Source organism: Umbelopsis ramanniana (genome assembly GCF_025399195.1).
Source record: "Umbelopsis ramanniana AG unplaced genomic scaffold K450scaffold_1, whole genome shotgun sequence".
NCBI classification, from domain to species: domain Eukaryota; kingdom Fungi; phylum Mucoromycota; class Umbelopsidomycetes; order Umbelopsidales; family Umbelopsidaceae; genus Umbelopsis; species Umbelopsis ramanniana.
Window position 1 is genome coordinate 275,913 of NW_026252087.1, and position 18,810 is coordinate 294,722.

General features: G+C 42.1%; 11 protein-coding genes across 11 annotated transcripts; 4 read left to right on the forward strand and 7 right to left on the reverse strand.

Moving 5' to 3' along the window:
• Window position 1: 1 nt before the first annotated feature.
• K450DRAFT_216909 (uncharacterized protein) lies at window positions 2–1,283 on the reverse strand. The gene is made up of 6 exons (XM_051584955.1): window positions 1,150–1,283; window positions 1,016–1,088; window positions 841–943; window positions 611–771; window positions 439–544; window positions 2–370 (listed from the first exon to the last, which is right to left on the reverse strand). The coding sequence occupies exons 1-6, from the start codon at window positions 1,255–1,257 to the stop codon at window positions 124–126; spliced, it is 798 nt and encodes a 265-aa protein (XP_051449564.1). The 5' UTR covers window positions 1,258–1,283; the 3' UTR covers window positions 2–123.
• A 177-nt stretch (window positions 1,284–1,460) lies between these two features.
• On the forward strand, window positions 1,461–3,049 carry K450DRAFT_216914 (uncharacterized protein). The gene is made up of 5 exons (XM_051584956.1): window positions 1,461–1,641; window positions 1,703–1,777; window positions 1,858–2,167; window positions 2,234–2,628; window positions 2,703–3,049. The coding sequence occupies exons 1-5, from the start codon at window positions 1,471–1,473 to the stop codon at window positions 2,739–2,741; spliced, it is 990 nt and encodes a 329-aa protein (XP_051449565.1). The 5' UTR covers window positions 1,461–1,470; the 3' UTR covers window positions 2,742–3,049.
• Window positions 2,787–3,432, reverse strand: K450DRAFT_216917 (uncharacterized protein). Its single transcript, XM_051584957.1, has 3 exons — window positions 3,212–3,432; window positions 3,072–3,140; window positions 2,787–3,004 (listed from the first exon to the last, which is right to left on the reverse strand). The coding sequence occupies exons 1-3, from the start codon at window positions 3,398–3,400 to the stop codon at window positions 2,927–2,929; spliced, it is 336 nt and encodes a 111-aa protein (XP_051449566.1). The 5' UTR covers window positions 3,401–3,432; the 3' UTR covers window positions 2,787–2,926.
• Window positions 3,433–3,563: 131 nt separating this feature from the next.
• Window positions 3,564–5,749, reverse strand: K450DRAFT_267228 (uncharacterized protein; the record flags this gene model as incomplete). Its single annotated transcript, XM_051592826.1, has 6 exons — window positions 3,564–3,625; window positions 3,693–3,959; window positions 4,019–4,082; window positions 4,146–5,150; window positions 5,239–5,612; window positions 5,683–5,749. The coding sequence occupies 6 exons, from the start codon at window positions 5,747–5,749 to the stop codon at window positions 3,564–3,566; spliced, it is 1,839 nt and encodes a 612-aa protein (XP_051449567.1).
• A 28-nt stretch (window positions 5,750–5,777) lies between these two features.
• On the forward strand, window positions 5,778–7,613 carry K450DRAFT_216924 (uncharacterized protein). The gene is made up of 6 exons (XM_051584958.1): window positions 5,778–6,062; window positions 6,291–6,343; window positions 6,413–6,484; window positions 6,558–6,737; window positions 6,802–6,851; window positions 6,909–7,613. Exons 1-6 carry the CDS (start codon window positions 5,905–5,907, stop codon window positions 7,572–7,574), a joined length of 1,179 nt encoding a protein of 392 aa, XP_051449568.1. The 5' UTR covers window positions 5,778–5,904; the 3' UTR covers window positions 7,575–7,613.
• Window position 7,614: 1 nt separating this feature from the next.
• Window positions 7,615–9,065, reverse strand: K450DRAFT_216938 (uncharacterized protein). The gene is made up of 4 exons (XM_051584959.1): window positions 8,894–9,065; window positions 8,684–8,835; window positions 8,167–8,619; window positions 7,615–8,093 (listed from the first exon to the last, which is right to left on the reverse strand). Exons 1-4 carry the CDS (start codon window positions 8,931–8,933, stop codon window positions 8,019–8,021), a joined length of 720 nt encoding a protein of 239 aa, XP_051449569.1. The 5' UTR covers window positions 8,934–9,065; the 3' UTR covers window positions 7,615–8,018.
• K450DRAFT_216942 (uncharacterized protein) lies at window positions 9,066–10,028 on the forward strand. Its single transcript, XM_051584960.1, has one exon. The coding sequence runs from the start codon at window positions 9,199–9,201 to the stop codon at window positions 9,883–9,885; it is 687 nt and encodes a 228-aa protein (XP_051449570.1). The 5' UTR covers window positions 9,066–9,198; the 3' UTR covers window positions 9,886–10,028.
• Window positions 10,029–10,374: 346 nt separating this feature from the next.
• On the forward strand, window positions 10,375–12,439 carry K450DRAFT_216944 (uncharacterized protein). Its single transcript, XM_051584961.1, has 10 exons — window positions 10,375–10,533; window positions 10,595–10,743; window positions 10,801–10,894; window positions 10,955–11,055; window positions 11,118–11,199; window positions 11,269–11,412; window positions 11,476–11,537; window positions 11,607–11,852; window positions 11,939–12,077; window positions 12,151–12,439. Exons 1-10 carry the CDS (start codon window positions 10,399–10,401, stop codon window positions 12,349–12,351), a joined length of 1,353 nt encoding a protein of 450 aa, XP_051449571.1. The 5' UTR covers window positions 10,375–10,398; the 3' UTR covers window positions 12,352–12,439.
• K450DRAFT_216948 (uncharacterized protein) lies at window positions 12,440–13,165 on the reverse strand. Its single transcript, XM_051584962.1, has one exon. It carries the CDS (start codon window positions 12,945–12,947, stop codon window positions 12,528–12,530), a length of 420 nt encoding a protein of 139 aa, XP_051449572.1. The 5' UTR covers window positions 12,948–13,165; the 3' UTR covers window positions 12,440–12,527.
• A 2,142-nt stretch (window positions 13,166–15,307) lies between these two features.
• K450DRAFT_216955 (uncharacterized protein) lies at window positions 15,308–16,630 on the reverse strand. The gene is made up of 6 exons (XM_051584963.1): window positions 16,609–16,630; window positions 16,194–16,258; window positions 15,958–16,122; window positions 15,818–15,889; window positions 15,532–15,749; window positions 15,308–15,440 (listed from the first exon to the last, which is right to left on the reverse strand). Exons 2-5 carry the CDS (start codon window positions 16,246–16,248, stop codon window positions 15,571–15,573), a joined length of 471 nt encoding a protein of 156 aa, XP_051449573.1. The 5' UTR covers window positions 16,249–16,258; window positions 16,609–16,630; the 3' UTR covers window positions 15,308–15,440; window positions 15,532–15,570.
• Window positions 16,631–17,377: 747 nt separating this feature from the next.
• Window positions 17,378–18,706, reverse strand: K450DRAFT_181763 (uncharacterized protein). Its single transcript, XM_051584388.1, has 3 exons — window positions 18,608–18,706; window positions 18,392–18,539; window positions 17,378–18,327 (listed from the first exon to the last, which is right to left on the reverse strand). Exons 1-3 carry the CDS (start codon window positions 18,653–18,655, stop codon window positions 17,870–17,872), a joined length of 654 nt encoding a protein of 217 aa, XP_051449574.1. The 5' UTR covers window positions 18,656–18,706; the 3' UTR covers window positions 17,378–17,869.
• Window positions 18,707–18,810: the final 104 nt, after the last annotated feature.

Below are 18,810 nucleotides of genomic sequence, written 5' to 3' on the forward strand. Positions count from 1 at the left end.
GCAAACGATAAAAAAAATTGGGTTTGAACGTCTAGTGGGTTAGGGCTTCCTGCCACCCAATATAGAATCATTGACGTGGTTGCTTGCTTTTTGACTTTTTTATTATCATGTGAGGGCTTTCATTTATACAATACGTTCAAGTTCTCTAGCATACGTGAGTGTCTGCTTTATGATCTGCTCTTGTGGTATTACAGTCACTTCATCATCCGTGTTGGTAAAATAAATCTTCTGCTCAGCTGGGTTCACTTTCCAGTTTCGTTCTTGAGCGAAGTTGAGAACATCTTCCATGTTCTTCATGAAAAGAAGAGTCGCTGCGTCCTGAACTGGCAGAGCTTCATATGCCTTCTCACTACAATTAGCTATCTCATGTCTAGAAATATAGAGACATTAGTCATAGAGATCTTCCTTTCCTCATAAACATCGCAGCCACTACTTTACCTAATGGTATCTATGAGAATGTTGTAAAAGAAGAGAAACTCTTCTCCCTTAACCTTGCTTCTGCTGCCCCACACCTTGTTGTAGCTACCCTCCATGAGGAATTGTTCTTTTTAAAGTTGCTGTTAGTCTAATGATGACCATATAAAATTCATGCCCCTCCTGCCAAATTTACCTAAATCAACTGCGTGCTTGATATAAGAGTTATTGTGAAGTTGCTCAGGATCTATAACCTCAAGTGCTGTGTGGAATTCTGATAATCGATTTTGAGATAGCAATCGCAAAAGGTTTAGGCCGGTTAACGGGTACATTTGCTCTGATGGCGGTAAAACAGACCTGAAAGGGAGTTGTTTAGCAGCCTTCCTACGACGGGTAAGCCATGCCACCACTGAACATTCTACTTACGCATAGTCATAATAGAATGTGCTGAGTTGCGAGATGTATCGGACGAAAGCATCAATATCCTTCACTCGAACGCTATAGTAAGCTCCCATCTCAAGGATGTCACCTGCAAACCGGTCGATGAGTTTAAGAAATCACTCCATTTACAGACTTCTGATATAATTCTGGGGATATTTACGTGCAAGAACTAGCGCTTGTGGGTCTACTTGGCTTCCTTGAGGTACGTAGGCGCCTATTTCGGTAAGTCCAATCTATGGTACAAAGATCAGCATTGGATCGGGAGGTCCACCGTCAAGTATTACCAAAAACTACCTTCAACTGTGTGAGCATCTGGGCACATTTTGCAAGATTAGGTTGTGCTGAATTTATCTCGGCTTTTAAGCTGTCGCGTTGAGCTGAAATTTGCTGAATGCTTGACATGTTGAAAGAAGTGTCCTTTGGCCTCCTTCCACACTTGGAACGCGCGTCCCTCAATTGCCGCTTCTTAAATGATGACGTTGCATGGTTTGCCAGAGCCAAATTGCTCAAGCGTAGCCAAAAAATTCCGCTCCGCATCATGTGACCAGAGCCGAAATTGCAAAGTAATCTTTCAGTGTGGCGAAACCTGAATAGGTACGATTTGTAACCAACAGCATGTCAAACTTGATTGAACTCTCTAGCGACGCTGAATTCCAAAAGAATGTCGAGACAAGTAATGTCCCAGTCGTTCTAAACTTCTGGGCTTCCTGGGCTGAACCTTGTAAGCAAATGAACGATGTTTTCAAGGAACTCGCCGACAAGTTTCCAGCAGTAAAATTTGTTCAGGTAAGTAATGTGAAACTATTCTGAACAATGCATTACACCTTGGCTCATCGCCGTGCTATAGATTGAAGCCGAAAACTTCCCAGACATCTCTGAGCAATTTGAAATTGAATCTGTTCCATCATTCATCGTCGTTAAGGTCAGTACAAAAAATTTGATTGATAATCAGATAAGGCCTTAGTTATTGACCCACTTTGGATTCTAATTAAAAATCAACAGAACAACAAGGCCGTTAGTAGAGTAGAAGGTGCCAAGGCTGCTGAATTGGCCAACGCAGTAGCTAAATATGCCAAGGGCGTTCTTACAAGCAATACTACCGCCAATGCCGTTTCTCAAACCGCCGAGCCAGTCCGTGACCTGCAGTCCAGATTGAAGGCTCTTACTACCAGCGCTCCCGTCATGATCTTTATCAAAGGAACACCACAACAGCCAAGATGCGGTTTCTCAAGGCAACTTGTTGAACTTCTTGCCGAGCAAAATGTTCGTTACTCATCTTTCAACATCTTGGCTGACGAAGATGTTCGACAAGGTAAGGAAAATGAAATACTGATCCATGGAAATTGCCATTCAGAGACTTACTAATTTACCTAAATAGGGTTGAAGGAGTTCTCAAACTGGCCAACCTTTCCCCAGGTTTACATCAACGGCGAGCTCGCTGGCGGGCTTGATATTATCAAAGAGCTGATCGCATCAGGAGAGTTTGCAGAGATGATTCCCAAAGAGAAAGACCTTAGCACCCGACTCCAAGAACTCATTGAAAAACAATCCGTCATGGCTTTCATAAAGGGTACACCTCAGGAACCTAGATGTGGATTTTCACGTCAATTGGTTGGCCTCCTCAATGACCGGCATGTCAAATATGGATACTTCGATATTCTTTCAGACGATGAAGTCAGACAAGGACTCAAGACTCATGTCGACTGGCCCACATTCCCAATGCTTTTCTACAAGGGCGAGTTGTTGGGTGGATTGGATATTATAAAGGAAATGGTAAGCAATTTTCAGTAACGATAGACAAGACAAGAATTTAACAACTACTTACAATTGTTGACGTTTACGTTTAGATTGCCAGCGGAGAGTTTGACCAGGTCATTAGTGCCTAATCATTATAACATTTGCTTTTGGATGTCGACTTGCCACCATCATACATATAATAAGAATTCCAAATTACCCCATATCACAGAAAAAGTTAGAGAAGAGATTAAGTAATAAAAGAAACAATACAATATTTAGGCATTTTATTATTTTACATTATGGCGCTGTGTATATGTTAAAAAGTTTAGCATGTTCATTGTTCAACGCCAGGAGGTCGCTCTACTCGAACCTGCTCCCAATCATCGTCTTCATCGCTCTTAGCTTGTAAACGCTACGATGGAATTGACTGCGTCAGCATTGGACATAAAATCCATTAAGTTTGTGAAATAGTTACTTACCCAGTATTCCTCCTGAAGACTGAACTGCCTTCGGTTCTTCTCCATACCTAGCGCTTCCTCTTTGGCGACCTGTATCATTGAATTCGGCTTAACATGATGATATTATTGAACGGAAAGTAACGAAAATAATAATTATTTACCTTGCGATGGTGCATGTCTCGATGATCATAACGAGTCTGCGTTAGCTGTGACAGGCCAAACGATGCCCCGACCATTGTAAGAATGAAAGGTAAACCGAAGAAGAGGACTGGACTTCGTTTAGCACGGGCATTCCAGCTATTCATCACAGTTGTCTGTGGCCTATATGGCTTTGAAGGAAATGTTGGCATTTTGGTATTGATTAATGAAACAAAGTGGAATGCAAAGGTTGCCACGATACATTGAGGACTTGAAATTTTTTAACAGAGAAAATTCAAAAATTTGTACAGTAGTTGCCATGGATGAAAAGCGTTCGGTAACCGATTGAAATATGTACGTCTTTAGATGTGTTAATCACACTATGATTTCTATTATGCATTCAAGAATGAATTGTACATTTGTCTGTAGGCTTTGATCTGTATATAAAATGAATTAGTTTGCGACGTACATCCATAATTGTACAGACACTAATTTGGAACCTACATAGGGCTTCAATTGTGGTCGGTGGTCCTATAGTTGGAGTTTCCGCTTTATCCATGTGTTGAAGTACTTCAGGATGTGCAGCAAGATACTCCTGGCGAGCTTTCCTAGCAGCGGCTCGAACGGAAGAATCGTCAGACTCAGTTTTATACAGATCACATTTGGAGCATTCTGCGCAAGACCGCCCCGGCACTTCACGAAAATGCTGACAAAAGTGAGAGTAGGATTCTTTTCCAATATCTTTTCGGCATACATAACACATGGTATAACCTTCACATATCAGTCAGTATGATGCGATTTGTGAAATAGACATTCTGACAAAGACTTACCGCAGAGACAAGTCATCTTGTTACAGCCATCCGACTTTTGAAATGACAAATTACAATTAGGACACTATAAGGGATTATTAGCACTCCTATTGTCGTCAAAAGATTACAACGGTATACCAATACTTACGGTTCGCTTAACAGCATCAGCCATAGCCTTTTCAACGTAGAGTCGATATGCATCTTGAGCATCGTCTGTACAAGAATGGAGTCCGTTGACAGCTTTACTGCAAAGGAGACAACTGGTTTTACCGCATTTGGGATTCCGGCATTGGAAGCATTTTCCACGATGTCTATCTTGGATACGTTTGTACACGATACGAATCTGGTCCCGCCAGTCCGCAAAATGGAGCATCCACTGAACGCTAATATGAACAGCGAGGAGGGTAATATATGCAGCAACTCCATGAAACCATGACGCAAGGATGAAGGCAACAGGCAGCTCAAGAATGCATGCTGTGCAAAATACAAGTATTGGGGTGTATTCTTGGATGACTGAAAGCGGCCTAATGTGGTCATCTATCTCACAATAATCACAGAATGGACATTGGACAACAGAAGATGAAGACCTTGACACTTCTTCCTTGGTCAATGACAGTTCATACGCTTTCCAAACGTGTGAGGACAGCGCTGCTTCCAACACACGCCTCGCGAATATACCTTCGCAGTCGCTAGAAGAGTTCATGCAGGCTATAGGTGATACTCCTCGAAGATTTCCTTGTCCGAAGATGCCCTCTGAAATGTAACGTTCAATACAATCCTTGCAGAATAGGTGTTCTCCAGCTGAACAGCTCTGCAGTTGTTCAAATGTACAGTCGTCGAAACAGCATTCACAAGAAATATATGCGCCAGTCGTTGCATATTCTTTGTCGTTTAAGGTCGTAGCAAATACTTTGTCGGTTCGTTCTTGCTCATCCAGTCGTCGCTTTCTTATAATATTTAATTCTTCCGCCAGTTCCGACTTGTCGCCAGCAGTACGTACAGTACTAGATGTGGCTGAAGAGGACCAGTGTTTTAAGAGATTGCGAATAGAAATCCAAAACCCTCCTGATCCCATTTCAGCCAGTTGATCGTAGCTCTTCAGATAGTTACTGTTATTCTCTGCCATGACGGCTCGTATGGATGACTTCCAAACCTATTTTAGGAAAAAAGGTTATTCAGCAATTTGGGGATGCATCTGAGTTACACGATACTATGACTATAGCATGGTCAGTAAGCCTTACATTGGGGTAATCGTGCGTTAACTGATTTAATGCTTGAGAACGATATTGTTCTGAAGTGATGAATTCATGTCTCTCAATAATTCCAGATTGTAGTCGGACTGGTAACTGTTGTTCTTGTAGAATCTTTTCGCAAACTGCTTCAATATGCGAATGCTTTTGTGGTAGTAAACATTCACGCAGTAGATTTACATGGCAGTCGGGAAACAATTCGGTTGCAAGGAAATGTAAATATTGATTCTTGACGACAACTGATCCTGGTTCTGATTGCAACGGTCGCCTAGGGTAATAGCCTTTAAAAGACACCATCTTGTCGGAGATACGTTGAACAGGGTCTTCATTGTAACATGCCAAACAGTCCAATAGATAATTTGGATCTAAATAGAATAATATAAGTTTGTGGGTGAGACTCATTCAATGGGATAACATGTCACTGTTGCGACTTACCGGCGTCTGGGAATCGACGAATCAGTTCAGCGAGAGCCTTGCCACGTTGAAATCTGCTCTGTACCATGAGGCTGATCGATCAGCCGGCGGACCCGGAACATAACGGGAAATCGTGACGGCTTTCCCCGTTTGTACGAAGAAAAAAACAAGTATGTAAAGTCAGGCCCTGCAAACTTCAGACAACCAGGAATAGATCGTCTTTTCTCTTTCAATTCTTAAACAATGAATTCTTCAAGAATCGCCCCTTCGCTAGTGACTATGTCGCGTACTATGCGCTCTCAACAGGCCATTCGCACTGGTGCTCGCTACCTCGCTGCATCACGAACCTTCCACGTTCAAGCTCGTGCATCTACCTTTATCGTCGGTTCAGAACGTTTCAAGTAAGTTCTCGTTCATAATATCTGGAGAAGTAACAGAGAAGTTGCGGTCAGAACATGCTTGCGTCCAATGGGTTGAAATACAAGCTAGGGGTTAGCTGTATCACTTCGATGCGACATAAAAACCGGGGTGTGTTTTGACCGTGGGGAAATATGGATTGACATTGCCAAGGCAGGGCTAGCGGAAATCAATATTGCTTACGCTCGAGTTTTCTATTTTTCTCTTTACAGGCAAGCTGGCATTCTCAACACCAACATCATCACACAACAAGTCAGAACCTATGGTATGCATCAACGTTATACTTGTTTTTATTGCAATTACGTCATGACTAAACACGTCGTTTCATCATTAGCCGACAAGGTCGTCAAGGTCCCTCAAATGGCTGAATCGATTTCAGAAGGTACTTTGAAGCAATGGGTCAAAAGTAAGTAACGCGTCCTCGTTTTTTGTGAACTTAACACAAGTAGAGTGGTACTAAACGCCAACCTCTGCAACAGATGTTGGTGACTATGTAAAGCAGGACGAAGAGGTTGCCACCATCGAAACCGATAAGGTCGATGTCTCTGTCAACTCTCCCGCCTCTGGAACCATCATCGAAGTTTTTGCTGCTGAAGAAGACAACGTGGCTGTCGGTGCTGATCTCTTTAAACTCGAGCTTGGAGACGCACCTAAAGAAGGTTGGTTGACATATAAACAGGTTACACCGAAAAATGTGGAATGGTGACTTATATAGTGTTCTAGGTGCCGCTTCCTCCGAAGCCAAGGAAGAACCCAAGAAAGAGGAAACCAAGGAAGAACAACCCAAGAAGGAAGAGAAGGTTGAAGAATCAAAGCCTGCCCCACCCAAGGAAGAGCCTAAGAAGCAGGAAGCCCCAAAACCCGCTGCCTCACAGCCTTCGCAACCCTCGGAACAGCCCAAGGCTGCCTTCGGTAACCGCTCAGAAAACCGTGTCAAGATGAACCGTATGCGTCTGAGAATCGCTGAGCGTCTCAAGAGCGCACAAGACACCGCTGCCTCCCTCACCACCTTCAACGAAATAGATATGACCAACCTTATGGACCTTCGAACTACCTACAAAGATGCTGTTCTTAAGAAGCACAACGTCAAGTTTGGATTCATGTCCGCTTTTGTTAAGGCTTCCGCCATCGCTTTGCAAGAACTTCCCGCCGTCAATGCTTCCATCGATGGTACCGACATCGTTTACCACGATTACGTTGATATCAGTGTTGCAGTTGCCACTCCCAAGGGTCTTGTCACTCCCGTCCTTAGAAATGTAGAAGATATGGGCTACATTGACATTGAGAAGAACATTGCTGCCCTTGGTAACAAGGCACGTGATAACAAGATTACCATCGAAGACATGGCTGGCGGTACCTTCACTATTTCCAACGGAGGTGTCTTCGGCTCTCTCATGGGAACCCCTATCATCAACTTGCCCCAGACTGCTATTCTCGGTATGCACGGTATCAAGGATAGACCTATTGCTGTCAACGGCAAGGTTAGTGTACAGTGAATATGAAATATATCGGAAAGTGTAACGCATACTGACTTTCTCTCTATCATTCGTACTGTTAGGTTGAGATCCGCCCTATGATGTATGTCGCTCTCACCTACGATCACAGAGTCATTGATGGTCGCGAGGCTGTCACTTTCCTTGTGAAGCTGAAGGAGATGGTTGAGGACCCAAGACGATTGCTTCTTAACCTTTAAATCAACCTTTGGCCGATAAAAAAATATATAGCTCCATCACCATCATCGACTCTATACAGTTTTGAAACCAAAAAATTGAACAGAATTACTCACTTCAAACAACAATAACACGAGCAGATGTTGCTCTGGCCCAAATAATTAGAAACTATGTAAAATTTCACATTCTATGTCTGGTTTATGGTGTTATTGTTTGGAGTTGAGATCGTTACGAATACCACTCTCTTTCCTTTTTTAAAGAGCTATGACTTCATGGTATAAGGAGTCGGACGTCGTATACTTTACGGACCGAGTTAAAACACCGGATACGTGGCGAGACGCCTCGCTGTTACATAGTCGAGAATGTCAGAAGAGTTTCTAAAAAATATGCCTAGTACATGCGTATTCTCTCTCCTTACCTGGCTTTTCAAGTCATCTATATGGATAATGCCTTCTTGGACTTGTCCACTTTCCAGTAAATGCCGACGGAACACACCTGGCAGCAATCCACACTTGACTCTGGGAGTGATCCATATGCCTGGTTCCTTTTCTATCGCTATGTTAGCAATGCTCGTTTCTGTGATCTCGCCATTTTGGTTGAACAACAGAACGTCAAATGTGTTTTCTTCTCTGCCTAACTCTCCTGCATGAAAGTCACATTTTAAACGATCTCTTGCCGCATTGTATAGATCGCGCTGAGTTGTTTTGTTCAGCACATATGGCGACTGACTTTCAGTAGGTTGGACATCAAGGGCAACGAGCAATGGCTTTCTCGTATCTGCCTTATCGTTAATGTTGCATAACAGCGGCAACTCACTTAATGGTGTATGCTGCAACTCGACCTCACCATCTGAATTGACAAGGAGACGTACCTAGAGCATACAGCAATTAACAAAACTTCCTGCGATGACCACGAAGTCTTCTGTATCAACGTACCCTCTGTGGTCCATCTTTTTGTGGAATATCATGCTGTAGCTTGGCTGTAATTTCTTCTGCAGACGGCATACTGTCAAATCTTCCGTCAACGCCTTTGAAATACTGTGCCGACGTGAGGAGTCTATCCAAGTGATAGTCCAAAAGATAAAACCCTAATTGCCTTGCGGAATTAGCATCGTTACAACGTTTCCGAAGCTACTTGGCTTCTACCTTTTCCTGGCTCAAACAAAATCGTCTCCAACAATTGCATGTTTGCAATTTGGTATTAAAGTGAATGTCTCGGTCCAAGCGCGACGTCAATTTTATTTCGTCTGATAATTAACCGTTTCCAAATGTGGCTCCTGTCAGGCATTAACTTTAATTTGAACCCACTGATTCAAAGGTATCTACTTTGCATGTAATATCGCACTTAATGATGGCCGAAAAACCCTCTATCGAGATTTACTATGGATCAACTCACTCAGGTTTAACTGTGCTCTATTACGCAGGGGTACTATGACAATTGAAAGATATTAATGACAGGTCATATTTCATTTATATCTCTTAATTTCAATAACCTTTATGTTTACAACCCACCTATATTTGACGGTATTTCAATGAGCATAGGTTATACTTGTATGCGATATTGCAGTGCTTTCAAGAAAATGCTGGCACAAAAGGGACCAAAAGTGAGCGCACGTGACGTCAAAGCCACAATTTGGGAAAAAGACCTCAAAAAGTTGAACAGAAAATTGACCACAGAATTCCATTGCACACAAATGTCAAAGAAACCTGCTGCTGCAGAGCAATTCGTTCGTCTCCTGGTTGCTGCCGGGAAAGCATCACCATCACCCCCAGTTGGTCCTGCCCTCGGTGCTCGTGGTGTGAAGTCCATGGATTTTTGTAAACAATTCAACGACAAGACAAAGAACATTATCGCCGAAACCCCCATTCCTACTGTCATAACCATCAAGCCAGATCGAACATTCACATTCATAACGAAGTCACCACCTACACCATTCTTGTTGAAGCGTGCTGCTGGAATAGAAAAGGGCGCTTCCAACCCTGGTACCGAAACCGCTGGCAAGGTCTCACTTAAACATGTTTATGAAATTGCAAAAATCAAGCAACAAGACAGCAACTTAAAACATCTTAGCCTTCAAAGCATCTGCGGTAGTATCATTGGCGTTGCCAAGAGCATTGGTATCCAAGTTGTCCATTGATTTTAATATGTATGACCTCTGCTGCTGTTTGATATATCGCAATGTAAATGCAACATGGTTGTTGCTCTAGACATTACCCTTTCTGTACAATTAGAACATATTCTCTGGTCATTTATACATAAAAACCGCCCATAGATTTCAATTGGTATGCTTGCTTTTTAGAACTGAATGAAGCGTACTGACCCAAGGGGTTGAACAATTGCTGACAAGGGTAGTCATTATGTAGTGTTACATATGAAATTACTGCGAATAGCCCTATGTTCGTCCTTTTTCCTATCACTTGACTAGTGTACTGGTATGCCTTGCCAAGTGATTAAACGAGCTCTTATTCTGCCTTTCGGGCATCTCCACTTGTATAAACTGATTTACGAGCTTCAATCAATAATGGCTTTTCATTGACCAAAAACAACAACCGCATTATTTAGCAGTCGTACCTGAGCTCAAAATGGTGGTTTGGGCAACTTGGTGTTCAGCGCGGCTTGCAATAGTAGCGTCTTTGCTTCTACAAAAAATATGTCGACTATAACGGCTTTTTTGCAGCAAGTGCGATCTGCGTTTGACTACAAGAATGGTCTCGTCCTTTGCCAGTTATTTCAGTTCTACGACAGCGATCCCAATGTTCAAGCACTTCGCTACGAAATGGCCCAGGTAACTTTTGTATTACTGACAAAGTGTTTCAATTCACGATCCTGTACTGACAAATTAACAGGGCATTCAATATAAAGGCGTAATAGAATCAACTTTTTCAGACTATACAAACGCTCAGAAAAACTTTCTATCGGCATACCTGATTTTGGTTCAGCATTTGAACGATCCAGATGCTCTCAAGGTTTATGACCTTTATTCAACAATGTTCAGGTAAGGACTGGCTCACCAATACGAGTCCAAGCAAGTCAGGCTGACTCTCTTCTATAGTATGTACCTTGTTCAATTTTCTGGTCCAGACTCCAACTGGCAAGTCCCACTGTTCAAGCAATTGTCATCCATGCTTGTTCAGCTCGCGTTCCGAGTAAGTATTTATCGATTTGCAAGTGGTAATTTAAGCAAACATTGCTGAGCAAAGGAACAGGTGGATAAGATGACAGGTTTTACCGGCTCAGACAAGGACAAAAAATTGGATGATGCGACGCGCTTATTATCAAAATGCTTCAACACTACGATATCAGACAGGTAATGCTTTAACGACAAATACGTGCATGCAATAGTTTGGTTTCTGATGATATAGCGTAAAGGAATGATGGAGGTCCATCTGAAGTGTCAAAAAAGCAAGCTGTTCTTCATGTCACAAACTTGGCTTTCAAGCTCTACTTCAAGGTACGACAGAGATAGCTGAATGTAAACATTCAAAGCAATACTTTATCCTAATTTCCACATGACTTTCAGCTCAGGCAAATCAGAATGTGCAGAACTTTTATTAGTCATCTTGCGAAAGAAAACGTTCAAATCGAAGCCTTCCCGAAATCTCAACAAGTCACATATCGATACTACCTAGGGCGATACTACTTATTTGAAAGCCAGGTTCGAAAGGTAATTGTAAAACGGAATGATGGATATGTTTGATGAATTTCTTCTCACTTTATTTCATGGTAGGCGGAAAGGGAGTTGGATATCGCATTCAGAAAGTGCACGCGCCATGCCACAAGAAATAAGAGGTAACAGTACTTTCAAATCATGCTGTCAATGCAACAAAAATCTCATGGATTGTCTTACGAACGGTGTAGGCTGATTTTGATCTACCTCATCTCGGCGAGAATGGTTTTGGGAACATTTCCACGAACGGAGCTCTTGGCGAAATACAACTTGATGGATAAATATCAAACCCTGTGCACGGCGATCAAGCAAGGAAATTTATCTGGCTATCAATATCATCTAGAAAGACATATGCCAACGTTACTACGAGAAGGAAATTACATAATGTTAAAGGAACGCGTCAAAGTCGTTATCTGGCGGTGCCTATTTCGAAGAGTGTGAGTATCCCTGATCGTAAGCGGTCTCCAAGGTGATGTAGGCTTATAGTCACACTGACCATTTTTGCGCACATTCTTTCGAATAGTTATATATTGTTACGGGAGCCTGGCAAAACACCTATATTGCCTTTTACACAATGTCTGGTTGCGTTACAATTTTCATCCGGTGACCAAACTTATGATATGCTGGACATAGAATGTTTATTAGTTTCTCTCATGGACCAGGTATGTCTCGTTTTCCTGTCAACAAGGTACTGTGAAATAATCTATTCATTAACAGCTCACTTCGAAAATATAGTCGTACTTGAAAGGATATCTGCATCACCAAAAGCAAATTGCCGTCTTGAGCAAGAATCTGGCGTTTCCCCGTGTACGAGATGTTCGCGTTATCACAGAGAGATACGACGATGCTGCAGTAGCAGCGCATGTAGCAGCACATCCTGTGGCCTCTGGTTTACAGAATGCTTCAGAAAGCGCATTTATGTCAATGGAAACGTAAACCCATAGCACAGAAAGGACGGAAGCATTTGTAAACTATTATTTCCATTCTAGCAACCAATATACAGTATAATGTAATAACTAATTAAAAGAGCAAGGTATTGTTGTTGGTTGCACAGCGTTTGCAAGTAAAGTGTGCATCATAGAAATGATACGAAATTGGTGATTTAATAAGTTTTACTCTAGAGTCGCATCTTGACGGCTTCCTATGTGATCTGCCACTGGCACATCTGAAAGGTCAACTGAACTAGGCCTAATCATGTCATCGTTGACATTGAAAGCAGAGGGACTATCCGTATAAGCAGGGGGTGCTTTGTCGACTTCGTAACGTGGTAATATTGAGCAATTACTGATACTCTCAGCATCGACTCCTGCTGGCACTTGGACAATGACTTGCTCCAGACGAGGTGGTGCTGACTGGCGTCTCAAGAACGTTTGTTGACGCCTTGATATTGACCTAAAATGACCAAAAACAGGAGTTTGCGCGTTCCTTCTGTTCATCCTTACTCTCATATACAGACATGGCAAGAGGACGACAAGGCAGACAATGATTAAAACGACTGCTATGGTCTGCGTTGATGGTTCTTCGGTTGCCATGGATCAGCAAATGTTAAATAGAATAAGAACGGCACATTGATAAAAGATGCACAGAGTGGGCTTGTAATCTTCTCAAGCTCTATATATGGCAGGAGGTGGAAAAAAAAAGCTCTCAAAAGTCTCTGCCATAGCTAAAATCGCGCTGCGGTATTATTGCCAGGGATCATCCTCTTCCCTGGAACATTGATCTCCGCTAACCTAATATTTATCGTTTTGGCCAACGCCTTCTCTCTTGTTGGTATGTACGTGCGATCCTTTGCCATTGAGATGGTTGGACTATAGTCGTAGCAAAACGGTTCCTCAGGTATCTATCATATAGCTTAAGGCACTATTTGCATGCCACTTACTCGATATCTTAGACACTTTGTTATCACATACTATCCATTGTAACTTGTTAGTGGTCCGTATGTAGTTGGAAGTATGGTATTAATTAAGTCCGACAAAGCATGGCTCATCCCAGATGACAATTTGCGAAATCGCATATTTATCGAAAGATCAAAGCCGAGGCTCCGTATACAAATTCAAAGTTACATCTGTCTCCATATCAATCATTGAAGATAAATTTTTAGCACGATTTTTATAGTAGGAAAATGAACAGTGAGGTCGAAGCCAACAGTATTCCAAAGATGTTCTGTTATCATCTCGCCATCATCCCAATCGAAGGTATAAGTGAAGCTCGTGTGGCAAAGCACTTTTATTCTGGTTTCCACATTTTTTGTTTATATGTAGGCTAGAGAATGGCTTTTTTCACCTCCACTATAAAAAAAAAAATTCTTTCCCTCGACCGCCTTCTTTTCCCCACTACAAGGGCTTACATTTCATTTTATACAACAACAACAGAAACAACAAATATACATTTCTTTCAAAATGTGCTGTTTTGAGAGTAGGTACTTCGCATCACGGAGAATCATTGATGACGATAGGTCAAGAACTCAAGGCCAGAGAGATATGGAACCGTATGAAAGACAAATAATGCAACGCACAAAGCACTGTAAATACTACGATTATGCAGATGAGATATGTAGAAATGAAATCAGATTTCGTATTGAAGTTTCTGATCTGTCTGAACCTGGAAACACATTCGATCCGGCTGACTCAATTGACTGCCTACTGTGTGGTGGAAGGCGTTGACAATTCAAAAACATTTTTTTTTAAAAATCTTCCCCTCCACTTCACACTGAAATAAACATCGACTGTATTGAATAAATAAGTTCCCAACAGATTGCTGTATTCAGCTTTTCAGTTGCTGCTACTTTTGGACAAGGGCAGCTCAGAAGTCATCACAAGACGGCATGCCAGCCGATGCAGTTTATAGAAATATGACAGCTCATCTCAGATGATATAAAGTAGCTGATGGTAGCCTTTCTCCGCTTGGTAGGTAGATAGTGCTCACTCAACCGGCAAGTGTCTGCGAGTAGACATACATTTACAGACATTGCAAGTTCCATTACCTATTTGCAACTCGCAGAGCCTCGGATGGTGAAGGTCCCCCGGCCAAAATGATTGCACTAATTTCCACCAGAGGGAAAGTTCTAAAAAAAAACTGGGCAGTATGTTTAATTGGTGTCACCAAAGTCTGCGCTACGAACTCAACGGCCAGCACGGATGTGTTCCGTTTCATAGTAGCACCCCAGAGTTATCCATAAATAACACAAGTACAACTTTGGGAGATGCAACGCAAAAAAGGTACAACGACTCGTGAACCTTTATTGTTATGCAAACCTTACTCCACATAAGGCTGTGCCGAGAATGTAGCTTTTCAGACAATGTTTAATATAAATTTTTTTTTATTATTTTTTTGTTATATTATTCTTTAAAATCTGAAGGATTAGGGTGCTTTTCGCTTAATTTCTTTTACATGATCATATAATTAGTTTTAACTTGTGAATGAGTGCGTTGATTAATAAAGTGAGGTCTTCATTTTCCAAGAGGAGAAGAGCTACGTTTTGGAGGATGCCAGAGGATATGAATGTTACATGAGACTGAGTTTTACGAGGATTGGGCATTTGCGAAGACGATTCCAGGATAGCCACTTGAACGACGGGTTTTCCATATCGGCCACAGTGGCGCCAGGTTGCGCTTCCCGGTCATAGTCATCGTCTTCCAGCTTCCAGAAAAGATAATTTTCGCGCCCCACCATAAATTGCTGTGACTTGCAGCTATCTGAGGTATTGGCCTCGGATTTCAAGTACACTTTACAGATAGTAAGATGCCAATCACCTCGACGGAAAGAGGAGAAGACTGTATGGCAGTGACGGCACGTATGCCAGTCTTTCTTGGAACGAACATGAGAGATGGGACGAATTTTGGGCATAGTAAAGAGAGAGAGTAAGGGGGTAACGAGAGACTAAGAAAAAAAGAAGGGAAGGTACGTTGATTGCCAAAGGACAAGCCAGCTTTTATATAGATTCGCAAATGTCTGTCAACGCCTCACATTATTATTGTGTAGCCAAATTAGTTGATTGAAACGGAAATCCAGCACCTTGACGCTTTCTTTCATCGGACGTAACATCGGAAGCAAGCCGTTTAGGGCAGGACTATCAAGACAACTTTTTTTTATAATTTTGTAAAAAGCAATGCTTACAAAGACTATGTGAAAACAGCTAGTTATTTAGCGTTTAACTTATTCAGCCTTCTCCTCAGTGATCTCGGAGACTTCAGCCTTGTCGAAGTTCTCAACCAACTCAGGAATCTCATCATCGTCATCAGCGTTGGCGCTACCTTGGGCGGCTTGGTAGGCTTCGGCCAACTTGCGGAGGCTGGCAAGAGAGTCAGGGCCAAGCTGGCTCAAAATACCGGGAACTGTGAAGTGAGATGAGGTTAGTTTAACACATAATATTGTGTAAGAAAAGAATGTTGATTAAACGTACCAAGCTCGGTAAGCTCCTTCTCTTGAGCGCGACCATAGACGGCATAAGTGTTGGAGTTCATGGCAGCGTGAACTAAAAAAAAAAATTTGACGGGTAAATAGGCAGACCGTTCACTTATTGAAAGATGATGTACAACTTACCCTTGGGGTTAGCAAAGTGGATGACGTTACCGTCTTCCTTGAACATGTTGACCTCCTCAATGCCAGCGATGGGCTGGACAGAGAGCTTCTGAAGGGTAGCTTGGAGCTTTCTGTCGTCAGTACCAGCAGACTTGGTGACCTTCTTGACCTTACGGCGGGGAGTACCTGAAGTCGACACATTAAATCAGTTAATGGGGTTTACTTATCCATGATTGAAAGAATGAGTATATGCTTACCCTTGCCACCGATGCGGACCTGAGCTTGGAGTTTAGCGAGCTTTTCGGGATTCATGTTTGCAATGCTAATAAAACACAATAAAACGAATCAGTAACTGCTTTGCAGAAAATATCAAAACAGTTTCTTGGGCCCCAATATACAGTCGCATGGGCGTGAACAGCGACGTCGTGATGTCCAATCCTGACCAACTGACAAAATACAACGGTCTGATGGTTCATTGTAAATAGCTAGATCGCCGATCGTCAAAATCGATAGTTTGAATCAGGATCTTCGTTTCGCTGCCACAATTCGGGCCCACATTCCACCGTTATACAGAAGAGACGTCTTTTGGATATGAAGCTGAAATATTGAGATGCAGTACCTTTGGTAGGCTATTGAGAAAGAAAGAAAGCTACTTTTTGCTTGTAAACTCACTTAAAGAAAAACAGAAAATTTCTGCCACAGAAAAATTTATTACTGCGTCACATTTTGCGTGTTTTTAAATTATTAATAAAATTAGCATTCCACGTCAAGCGATCAAACATCTGAGGTTTAGTGGCTAGGCTGGCTAAGCTCTCAGCTTGATGAGCGAGAGACAGCGTACTCTTTGCCACTAAGAATATTTATATACACCTTATTATATGATTGACCATGTACACTGCAGCTTTTCCTTTCTTATTATTCTTCGGTCGATTTGAAGCCTTGATAAGCAATACTTTATAAATCGGAAAGAACAGAATCATGAAGCCTCATCCGCGAACCAACTGGAAACGCAAACCCTTTGGTTGTTTGTTAGCGGCAGGCTGTATGGCGTTGTGAAGACTGAAATAATAGGCCGAAACAGCCCCCTTCAAAGTTTATACTTCTCATGTTTATCTTTGAGGTCAGTGAAGGTGCCATAGGTAAATGTAACTTGCCCACAAGCACTCAAACTTGAAGGAAATGTTAAATGTGCTCAGTACTGTCTTTCTTTTGAGAAAGCGCCACACCGTTGACCATGCCGCATCCCAAAAGCAGCAGAATAAGCTGTGAGGTTTCAGCGAAAACATCCTCTGAGAAAAGATTCTCCGCTGTCCAAATCTCCTTACCAGTAACTTATTTAGCCAATAGCCAAACAGCAAATTTGTGATAGATTGGTTCATAGCAATATACGGTATAACTTTAAAACAACCTTTATTAAAAAACTGATTAATTTGGAAGAGCTGGTGAATGTACTATATCCGTCATTGGAAGGCGAGCAGGTCGATAGACAATTGATGTGGTGAAGTTGATCATCGACAGCCATGAATGAAATAGTTTAACTACCAAAAAAATCAGACCTAACTCGTATGGACAAAAATCAACAAGGAAGGGCGAAACATATCACTGAAGATGGGCAGTAAGCAGTTCAGGATCACTACAAGATTATTCAAGACAAATATAAGTATTGTAGACAGGCAGATCTGTAAACAGCTTCATATTTTAGTGAGTGATGTCTATATCCCAACAGTTAGTTATCACCTCCAGCCTGCTATGTACAGAAAAGCTGTTGGTAGCTATCGTTGATCTAATGATGCACCAGCCTGTCGACTTTCTCATACACCTATTCCTTCAACATAGATTACATTACAGGTCCTCTCTATTCCCACGAGGATAGTAACACGAGTGCTTTACCAAAACATGAATGTTTTTGGTGCTCTATATAACAGATGAGGGGTTATTTCCGCGCGAGGTCTTTAATCATCGTCCGTAGTCCTTTCCTTATCGTTCTAGTTGACGGCAAATCTTGAGGAGAAATTTGCATCAGCTGCCAAGGGTTCACTGCGACGCGTCGAAATGAAAGAATCTTCTCAACCAAGAAATCCGTGATGGCTATCACACATATCCCACAGTCAGCGCCATTGGGTTGAGGTGGTGTCCACATGGACACGAAGTGGGGTACGATGCGTAAGCCAAGAAGTGGTGTAAGTCTCCTGGCTGTCAGCCTTGCAGAATTGATATTTGCGTTGTGCAGACTGTCATAGTAGTAGAACGTCGACGTTGCCCTCAAGTAAACTAATAGTGACCAGTGTGAGCCACTGTTTGCAATATGCGGCTTACCGTCGTTGATTGGAATAAAGATTGCCAAACTTTGATTTAAGTTGGGTGGTAATGCTGAATGCAGCTGCGAGGTATCTTAGTCGAGTTCAGGTTAGATCATTGAGCAGCTTCAACGCATACGTCCGTATCTTATACAAACCTTGAATATGCGATATAAGATGTACTGTGGCAGGTCGTAATATAAGTATTTTGGCGTCTCGTGGTATGATTTCTCTCTCCAGGTATTCAGTGTGGAACTCTATGACCGTGTCGTTCAACCACTGTCCATCCGCTAAGGTGTCATAGTCCTGTTGTACAAAAAATCGGGTTATTGGAGTTTGGCCACCCTTGTAACGCTAGCTGTGCTAATACTAACACTTTTGCGAAGCACTACATCTCCATATTGTGATACGATCTTGTCCATGTGGGACTTTTGTTTGTGAAGAGAAATGATATAAAAAAGGGTTATGACGAGTGCCAAAAAAGTAATTGCCCAGTCCTCAAGAAAAGGGCCGAGAACTGGTTTTTTTTTTTTTCCCTTTGTGCAAGCCAAATACGCCTGCGCCAAAGATGATAACA

Coding starts and splice junctions, on each gene's coding strand:
- K450DRAFT_216909 (XM_051584955.1), bottom strand. CDS start 1,257: ATGTCAAGCATTCAGCAAATTTCAGCTCAACGCGACAGCTTAAAAGCC. Junction 772..840: donor ACATTCTATTATGACTATGC/GTAAGTAGAATG, acceptor ACTCCCTTTCAG/GTCTGTTTTACCGCCATCAG. Junction 545..610: donor CAAGCACGCAGTTGATTTAG/GTAAATTTGGCA, acceptor AACTTTAAAAAG/AACAATTCCTCATGGAGGGT.
- K450DRAFT_216948 (XM_051584962.1), bottom strand. CDS start 12,947: ATGGCAACCGAAGAACCATCAACGCAGACCATAGCAGTCGTTTTAATC.
- K450DRAFT_216917 (XM_051584957.1), bottom strand. CDS start 3,400: ATGCCAACATTTCCTTCAAAGCCATATAGGCCACAGACAACTGTGATG. Junction 3,141..3,211: donor GAGACATGCACCATCGCAAG/GTAAATAATTAT, acceptor TCAATGATACAG/GTCGCCAAAGAGGAAGCGCT. Junction 3,005..3,071: donor GTCTTCAGGAGGAATACTGG/GTAAGTAACTAT, acceptor ATTCCATCGTAG/CGTTTACAAGCTAAGAGCGA.
- K450DRAFT_216942 (XM_051584960.1), top strand. CDS start 9,199: ATGACAGGTCATATTTCATTTATATCTCTTAATTTCAATAACCTTTAT.
- K450DRAFT_216924 (XM_051584958.1), top strand. CDS start 5,905: ATGAATTCTTCAAGAATCGCCCCTTCGCTAGTGACTATGTCGCGTACT. Junction 6,063..6,290: donor GTCGGTTCAGAACGTTTCAA/GTAAGTTCTCGT, acceptor TTCTCTTTACAG/GCAAGCTGGCATTCTCAACA. Junction 6,738..6,801: donor TGGAGACGCACCTAAAGAAG/GTTGGTTGACAT, acceptor ATAGTGTTCTAG/GTGCCGCTTCCTCCGAAGCC.
- K450DRAFT_181763 (XM_051584388.1), bottom strand. CDS start 18,655: ATGGACAAGATCGTATCACAATATGGAGATGTAGTGCTTCGCAAAAGT. Junction 18,540..18,607: donor ATGTAGTGCTTCGCAAAAGT/GTTAGTATTAGC, acceptor TTTGTACAACAG/GACTATGACACCTTAGCGGA. Junction 18,328..18,391: donor TCTTATATCGCATATTCAAG/GTTTGTATAAGA, acceptor AACTCGACTAAG/ATACCTCGCAGCTGCATTCA.
- K450DRAFT_216914 (XM_051584956.1), top strand. CDS start 1,471: ATGTCAAACTTGATTGAACTCTCTAGCGACGCTGAATTCCAAAAGAAT. Junction 1,642..1,702: donor CAGCAGTAAAATTTGTTCAG/GTAAGTAATGTG, acceptor GCCGTGCTATAG/ATTGAAGCCGAAAACTTCCC. Junction 1,778..1,857: donor CATCATTCATCGTCGTTAAG/GTCAGTACAAAA, acceptor AAAAATCAACAG/AACAACAAGGCCGTTAGTAG.
- K450DRAFT_216955 (XM_051584963.1), bottom strand. CDS start 16,248: ATGAATCCCGAAAAGCTCGCTAAACTCCAAGCTCAGGTCCGCATCGGT. Junction 15,890..15,957: donor CCACTTTGCTAACCCCAAGG/GTAAGTTGTACA, acceptor TTTTTTTTTTAG/TTCACGCTGCCATGAACTCC. Junction 15,750..15,817: donor GAAGGAGCTTACCGAGCTTG/GTACGTTTAATC, acceptor CTCACTTCACAG/TTCCCGGTATTTTGAGCCAG.
- K450DRAFT_216938 (XM_051584959.1), bottom strand. CDS start 8,933: ATGCAATTGTTGGAGACGATTTTGTTTGAGCCAGGAAAAG. Junction 8,836..8,893: donor TTTGTTTGAGCCAGGAAAAG/GTAGAAGCCAAG, acceptor CAAGGCAATTAG/GGTTTTATCTTTTGGACTAT. Junction 8,620..8,683: donor AAAAAGATGGACCACAGAGG/GTACGTTGATAC, acceptor TGTATGCTCTAG/GTACGTCTCCTTGTCAATTC.
- K450DRAFT_216944 (XM_051584961.1), top strand. CDS start 10,399: ATGTCGACTATAACGGCTTTTTTGCAGCAAGTGCGATCTGCGTTTGAC. Junction 10,534..10,594: donor TTCGCTACGAAATGGCCCAG/GTAACTTTTGTA, acceptor ACAAATTAACAG/GGCATTCAATATAAAGGCGT. Junction 11,056..11,117: donor AACACTACGATATCAGACAG/GTAATGCTTTAA, acceptor TATAGCGTAAAG/GAATGATGGAGGTCCATCTG.